Consider the following 8,093-nt stretch of genomic DNA (forward strand, 5'->3'; position numbering starts at 1 on the left):
GAAGTGGGGGTTACGGTCAGTTGTTGTTTCTGCCACTGCTCAGGGAGAGGAGACCTTCCCCTGCTCCCATGGGGTCCCTCCCATGGGAGACAGTCCTTGATGGACCTCTCCAGCGTGAGTCCATCCCTCGGGCAACAGTTCTTCACAAACTGCTGTCCCATGGGTCACTCCTCCATGGGATGCAGTCCTTCACAAATTAGCTGTACCGGTGTGGGTCCCCCACAGGGGCCACAAGTCCTTCCCAGGAAAAGCCTGCTCCAGCGTGGGCTCCTTTCTCTGTGGGCTGCAGGCCCCTGGCAAAACCCTGCTCCAGCCTGGGCCTCCCACGGGGTCACAGCCTCCTTCATACATCCACCTGCTCCAGCATGGGCTCCTCCATGGGCTGCAGGTGGGTCTCTGCACCCTGATGGTCCTCCATGGGCTGCAGGGGCACAGCTGCTCCACCATGGTCTGCACCACGGGCTGCAGGGGCCACAGCTCTGCTGCCTGAAGCACCTCCTGCCCCTCCTTCTGCACTGACCGTGGTGTCTGCATTGTTGTTCACATGTTCTCACTCTGCTCTTCCCTGGTTGGAATTCTTTCTGTTCAACAACCTTCTGTTCTTAAATACGTTATCCCAGAGGTGTTACTATCACTCCTGATTGGCTCAGCCTTGGCCAGTGGCAGGAAGCCTGTCCTGGAGCCGGCTGGCATTGCCTCCAACAGACAGGGGAAACTTCTAGCACCTTCTAACAGAAGCCACCCCTGTAGCCCCCTGGCTGCCAAAACCCAGTCACAGAAACCCACTACAACCTCCCACCAGCATGATCTCATCAAGAAGCTGCAGGCTGAGACAACCTCTCAGGAGATTCAGTTTTTCAGGACGCAATGAAGACCTTTTGGGAGCAGATTCAGGGTTTTGGGGAAAAATTAGAGTCTTCAAGGTAGCAATCCAAGCTTTCTAGGTAGAAGAAAAGTCCATCTGGGAGGGGGAGGCTGCCTTGTAGGAGGAAGAAAAGGCTATTCGGGAGGACACAGAAGCCTTCTGGAGGATGTATCATGACTTCTGGAAGGACCATAATGCTTTCTGGAAGAGAGATAAGAAAGATCAGCTCCTCTGGGAGAAAGACAGGGTTCTGGATGAGAGCAATGTTTTCTATGGGAAGAAGAATCTCTGTGGGCAGATGAAACAGCTCTCCTGGAGAAGCAGGCCCTTCATGAAAATTAAAAAGCCTTTAGGAGGATAAAATACTGATCTGTGTGGAGGCCTTTGGTCCTGAGAGAAGATATCTCCAGGGATTCTACTGTCCACAGAGGAAAAGAATAAATTTTTCTCCTAGGCTCTGAAACGTGGAAAGACACACATACTGAAGTGGATACTTTAAGTAGTGCTACATTTCAACCAGTTCTCTGAAATGACATCTGTTGTCCTTGGTATAAATTAGAGGAGGATTTTTAATGTGATTTGCTTTAAAGCCATTGCACTTATGTTTTCAGGCCATTATTTATTCTTTTGAGGTTCTGTAGCCTGAAGAATGGGGTACACCTCTGGTTTCCTACATTTCACCAGGACACATTTGGGAGGGTAAAGCCACAAGAAGGTTAGATCTTAATGCCTGAGATCATCTTCTGGAGCTCAGAGCAGCTCACCTAACTCAGTGCAGTATATATCAGCTAAATAAGACATAATGGATAATAGATAAATGGTAGCCATCAGATCACCCATATTTAAGAGTCACAGTTAACACTTGGGTCCTAATAAGACAACCTGTGCTGTTCCACCAGGTTAGGTGAAACATTTAACTTCCTGCTGCTCTTGGGACCATAATGGGAACACTGACCTGCTTGGGGGAGCCCTCCTACATCTGCTGTCTGACAGCAGCTTTGGCATCAGCCTTGCTGACATGGATAGAGGGCAGGGAAGAAGTGGGAAGGATTACAAAAGTCAGCATGGGAAAAGATGCAAGCCGAAGAGAAAGTTGGCAGCAAGTCCCTCAGCAAGAGGGAAATAAATTTATCAGTGTGCACATGCATGTGTGCTTGTAAGAGCGGGAGAGGGTGCACACAGGGACTGGAATTATTATTCACCTGCTGAGCTCCTACTGCCAGTGCAGGTACAGGATCCTCTAACAGAAAATCCTCAACAACTGCAGTGCAATGTGTGGTCAATATTTAGCAATATTTCATAGAGTCATAGAATAGTTTGGGCTAGAAGGGACCTTTAAAGGTCACCTAGTCCAATCCCCCTGCAATGAGCAGGGACATCTTCATGCAGATCAGGTTTCTCAGAGCCCCGTCCAACCTGACCTTAACCACTTCCAGGGATGGGGCACCTACCACCTCTCTGGGCAATCTGTTCCAGTGCCTGACCACCCTGATTTTATGTACTGTAAGTACAGAACCAGTGTCTTCTGCCACAGCTTGGCACAGGAACTGCAGTTTTCCTCTTGAGAGACCCAACTCAGATGCTTTATATTTTCAAAGGTTGAGCTGTAAAGGCTGATCTAGAGACAAATCTACATTTGACCATCTGTACCTCTGAGAACATGGGGGAGAAGAGCAACAGTGAAAAGTATGAGGCATTGAATTTTTCTCTGGAATGGCAGCATTAGTAACTCATTCTCCTTCTATACAGGATTTTAACACTGAATAGACTCAAGGACAAAATGTAAGAAGCCTTTACAATTGCTGTTGAAGAATCTGACGACTTCTGCAACTGTCAGGCATTCTTAGGCTGTCACTCAAGCCTGTCACTCAAGTTCAGTCCTTTGTGATGAGCTGAAGGATAAGGCTGCCTGTCCTGTTTAATTTTGTTCAGGTTAAATTATGCCCTGTGTCTTTCCTGACAAATCCATGAATATTTATTGTTCAATGAATAACCAGCCCATACAAAAAAAGGCCAGCTGTTTCAGATAGGGTAGGAATGTTTTGCAACCTTTACCTTACATGGCAACAATAGATTAATAATAACAGAGATGAAAATGACCTATTAGACCATTCAGTGCGACTTCCTGCAAATTCAGGGCTCTTACACATTAGAGCTTTATCATTAGATGCTATAGAGAGAAAGAACCTTTCAGAAAATAACAGCATTCAAAAAGCGCTTGTCACTTAATAAATTTTAATGTCAAAAAGCCAAGAATTATCTCAGTTATTCAAATCCACACATCAAATTAACATCCATTTAAACTAAAATTAGGTATGCTCTCTCTTGCAAAGAACTTGAAACACATGAAATGCTCTTAGGAATGCTCCTAGTCACTTCTTCTTTCACAGTAGAGCAGAGCAATGTTTCTCTGGTGAGAGTGCTGTCAGTGACAATACAACTGTTGAGAAGTTTAAGGCATTACACAGTGCAGAACAGAGGAACCAGAAGCTTAGCCATAGAAAATCATATACCAATATGGTTTTAGATTGCTGGTAGCTCCCCCAAAAATACTCCATCCTGCCTGGTAGCTTCAGAGTGGCCTTTGATTAGGTGGCAATGATGGAGAGAGACCATATGCTTTCCGGAGCTGGGTATTCAAAGTGGGAAGTTAGACGCCACCTGCTCTGTGTCCTGCAGCTCTGGACTGAGGATGAATTTCAGTCATGAAGGAAATCTCTGCTAACTCTCTGGAGTTGTAAAGTAGTGAAGGGGACAAATAAAATAATTTTTATAACAAAAAGCGCAGTTACATTTATCACCTCTGCAATATGCATGTGGAGGCTCTCAAAATGCGACAGCGTGAAAAAATACACCTCCCTTAGAAGTTCAAGTCTGCTGATCTGGCACAGGTTGGCTATAGGGACCAGGAAAGAATTGTACATGTCTAAAGACCTGAAGATATTTGAAGCATGAACTCACCTAGAGTGGAAGGACCTACAGAAGCTTCCAAGCCTACCTGTGCCTCAAAAGCAGCCATACCTGTAGTGCTCTGTGCAACCACTTCTCTAAGCTGTTTTTCTTGTTTAATTCCCAGCACTAGTGTTGCACAACCATCACTTTCTCTCTAGGACTTGACTTACATTGATTTTTTTCATGATGTCTGAGGTGAATCTCCCTAATTGCAGTTTTGACTTCTTATCTGTAGTCCTATCCACTGTCTGAAGCCCAGTATTGTCTTCTCTATCCAAGTCTCCCTAGATTAACCCACCCCATTTGCTATCCTCCTTCACTGACCAGGTGCTTTGGGTAACTGCAAGGCTTCTGTCCTCCCTTCTTCACCACTTCCCCTCTCCAAAAGACTGAAAAAACAAGGTAATTTGCAGCATCCAGACACAAAACCTAAGATGTCAAAAGTCCAGGTCACAATGCATGTTTTGCAGAAGGGATTCAGCCAGGAGTGATACAGCTGAGCCCTTCAGATACCAAACATCAGTGCCGAGCTGCACTGCTGCTGGTGGGTCCTTCTGCAGAGCGATGCCACTGCATCGAGCCTTGTCCTGCACCCCAGCATGTCTCAGTCCCTGTGAAAGCAAACCTAGCACTTACTCAGCAGCACAGAGTCAGGCAGAACAGCCACTGATGAAACTTCAGGCCATAACCAATCTTCCTGTTGTCGTTGAAATAAAGGGCTATTAAAGACAAAAGTGGAACAATTAGGGTAATTTCAAAGAAACCCAGAGATAAAAGCCAAATACAGGGAAACATAGTGAATCCAAACAACTAATATATGTTGCCAATGTAATTAATTTAAGGTCAATGAGCTGTGTGCACTCAGGAAAGGTTTGAAGCCTTAGCAAGTCTGCACAGACTGATCCGACAATGAGATACAGAAATTTGATGGACTAACGGGGCTGCATGCCCAGAGATCACCTGCTTTCTGGTGGATGTGATGCAGTTCTTGCTTTCCTTCAAAAAAAATATGGAAATACTATAGAAAATATTACAGAAAATATATGTCGTGGCAGGAAGGTCCCACTTTATCCACACTGAAAGGCAGCCCTGCCTCAGTCACCAGCCGGTGAAGATGTTGATTAATCTGATATACATATTTCGAGGTGATATTCAGGAGCCTTTTCTTTTAAAGTTTATGCTCAAGCAATTCACAGCAGATTATTTTCTGTTCAAGGCCACAAAAAAGGTGGAGGTTATGGACTGCAGCTTTGTGCCTTTAAAACCACAGAACCCAAAGTCTTACAGAGGGATGACAACTCCCACACAAAGCAATAAAGAGATTGAGTCAGTAGTGCTAAATCAGCTTAAGTATTTGAATGAGAGAAGGAAATAGCTCCTGAGCTCACCTGCACAATTTTGAAAAGAAACATTGTCATCAGAAAACCTTTCTGACACAGATGTGGAGCTAAATTGTGGGAGAAGCAGAACATGAAAAATGGTAAAGAGTCATTTAACTCCACTGACACGTCCAGATGCATCATAAACCAGAACTGTAAGAGTGACAAGACAAAATTAAATTTATTCAGTATATGTATGTGTATGTATAGCTCTAATTTTCAACTCTGTGTGACAGTTATTGCATAGGAAAAATGTAGAAAAACTGGGAGGCAAGACTGTGAATAATGGGAAATTGGAGGTATGGATACCATCCAGGCACATATATAAATTCTACTGCTGTTCTGCCAAGAAGTCTGGCTGAATTGTTGAAAAGTCAGTGCAGAGGGTTTCCACAGAAATTGAAGGAAGAGATAAAGTACTGTGACTGAAAATACCAGATGGGAAAAAATAACTACACTTGCATCCTTCAGAAATTAACTTCTAATGTGGGTTAAAGAGATGAAACACAAAGAAACTGTATTTTTAAAACAACTGTATAATGCTGAAAATCTCTCTGTTTCTCCCTTTGTCTCTCTGTTTCTCCCCTCTTTTCTTCTTTTTAAAATATTTTATTTATTGAGTGAACTAAGAGCACGACCTACAGAGAGAGAGGGAATTCCAGATTCTTGACATTTGGGGATTTTTGGAACGGTTTTGGTCTTGATTCAGCAATTCACTCAATCTATGTGGTCTCTCAGACCATCTGAAATGTTCCAAAGTCCCATATACATCCATATTCACAATTAAGACTGGGATTCTGCTATTGCTGGTTCACAGGTGGGGTGATGAATTTGAGCACAAGCACACATCCTTCATGATGTGGGCTTTTATCAAAGTAAAAGACAATACAGATTTGTACCCAGGATCTTCAAAAAACACTGTGGCAGCCCTGGAGTTGTAAAGATAAGCACAGATTGTAGCTTGGATCTTCAGGTTTGCAATACGTGAAACAGAACAACCAAACAAACAACCAGTTTCCCTGGGCTGCAAGGTGTCCCCTTCTTATTTGTGATTTTTGTGTGTGTGTGTGTGTACATACAGACACATACTAAGGAGGAAAAAGTGGCCAGGAACCAGTCAGTGTGTGCAGTACTGACAAAACACTGTGCTCCTGCCCCGTCACCTCCCTGCACTGCCTCTGTTATCAGAAGTGTTGTGTGAATGACTAAGAGCAGGAGCTGTGCAGCTGCAGACTTAACAAATGTCAGCGTTAAGGCTGTGGAAACAGGTGACCTCAGTGCAGGACCATGATGTCACACCTTTCATGCCATCATCACCTTCATGAGCAAGAACTGCTCAAGAACAGTAAAAAAAAAATTAATTAAGGATGGTATTTCTTCAGTCCAAATGGAAGCACGACTGTTCATCCTCCACATTTTTAATGTGATTTATAGCATCATGATTTTGTTATGCCACAGCACAGCTTTCTGAGCGTTTTGGCGTGGGAGCTTTTCAAACAGAATTATTGTTATTCTTCTTCGCATGAATGCTACGTTTCCAGAGCTCTGCTAAGCTAGCCTGAGAACACCTAAATGGAAATTGCATTGAAAAGCTGTTATTTGGCTGCTCACACTGCCAGTAGATTTCCAATTAATGTATGGATTTTTTTCCTGTTCTTCAAGATTTGTGGCTTGACTGCTGTACTGCAGGAGGGAGGAAAGAAGCATGAACCAAAGTCTCACTGGGAGCACATTGTGAACATGCTCTCTCTCTGCTGATGTATCAAAAAAAAAAAAAGGCAGCTCTCCCTGCATACTCCATTGTGATTTCAAGCTGCAGCCCAAACACATCAAGTTCCACTTGAGAAAGCTACACATCCCACAATTGCTTCATAGCTGTCATATGGACACTTAATGTACCTATAAAGTAACATACCCTGGCTTTACATCATATCAAGATACACAATATTTTCTTCTTTTCAAAGGCACTCAGATTTGTATCTATGGAATTAACAGCTATGTTTAATTTTAAAAGCCAGCCCAAGCAGCAGCCTGATGGAAAGTCACTAATACTGTGAAATCGGGAGATGAAAAAATTCTGTGACCTGATCTTTTGCACTGATGAGCTGCAGAGCAGAGATGCATTTGAGGGCTGATAAGAGGTGGAACTGATTAACAGGGCAGATACCACCTGAAGCATCCATCCTTTCCAAGGACGGGAAGAGGGAATTTCTGTCAACTGATATTCTTTTTAATGAAGGCATAAATAACAAAGCCTGCAATGATCCCTCCACAGGGAACCATCAGCCCTGCATCAGCCTGCTGAAAAGCAGCAGCAGCATGAAGCACGGTACTTTGCACTTATAAGGCTCCTGCCATACATATCTCTGTGATAGATAAAAATGTGATGCTTTTTGCTTTTAACCCATCCTATTACCAAACATTTATCAATTGTGAACTTACAGTATATCGCAGGAGAGCATGTTCCACATCCTTAGTCTCCTGTTTAGACCATTAGTTTTGGTATATCTTTATTTTGCATTTAAACAGGCCAGTTTCTACCACTGATTAAAAATATAGCCTTTTCATGAGACTGAATCAATTTTTCAACATCTAGAGTTTTCTTTTGCCAGTCCAAGGATGAGAGCTGATGGCAGTCTGCACTGGAGTTATGGTCCATGGCTTTCCCTGAGGAGTCTTCTCAAGATCCCTGATTTTCCGAGCATGGCTTTCTTGACTCTCAGTGAGTAAAGACACTTTTCTCCCGCAGCCTCAGCTCTGGAGAGGACCATAAGGTTCATGTGCATCCTTGGCTTTGTGGGTTGGGGCTGGCAAGGAGCAGCTTGTGGTGCTCTGTCCCCACACCTAACTAGCCCTACATAACATGCAAGGAATTTAGCACCCTCCTTTTGAGTTGT

The 8,093-nt window shown here is 43.7% G+C and overlaps 1 protein-coding gene across 1 annotated transcript; it reads left to right on the forward strand.

Moving 5' to 3' along the window:
- The first annotated feature begins 803 nt into the window (after positions 1 to 803).
- On the forward strand, positions 804 to 1,207 carry CCDC70 (coiled-coil domain containing 70). Its single transcript, XM_017814990.1, is given in 3 exon segments — positions 804 to 923; positions 987 to 1,133; positions 1,136 to 1,207. Coding segments are annotated over 3 exon segments (339 nt in total).
- The last annotated feature ends 6,886 nt before the right edge of the window (positions 1,208 to 8,093 follow it).

The sequence above is a fragment of the Lepidothrix coronata genome, unplaced genomic scaffold (genome assembly GCF_001604755.1).
Source record: "Lepidothrix coronata isolate B3197 unplaced genomic scaffold, Lepidothrix_coronata-1.0 Scaffold48, whole genome shotgun sequence".
NCBI lineage: Eukaryota > Metazoa > Chordata > Aves > Passeriformes > Pipridae > Lepidothrix > Lepidothrix coronata.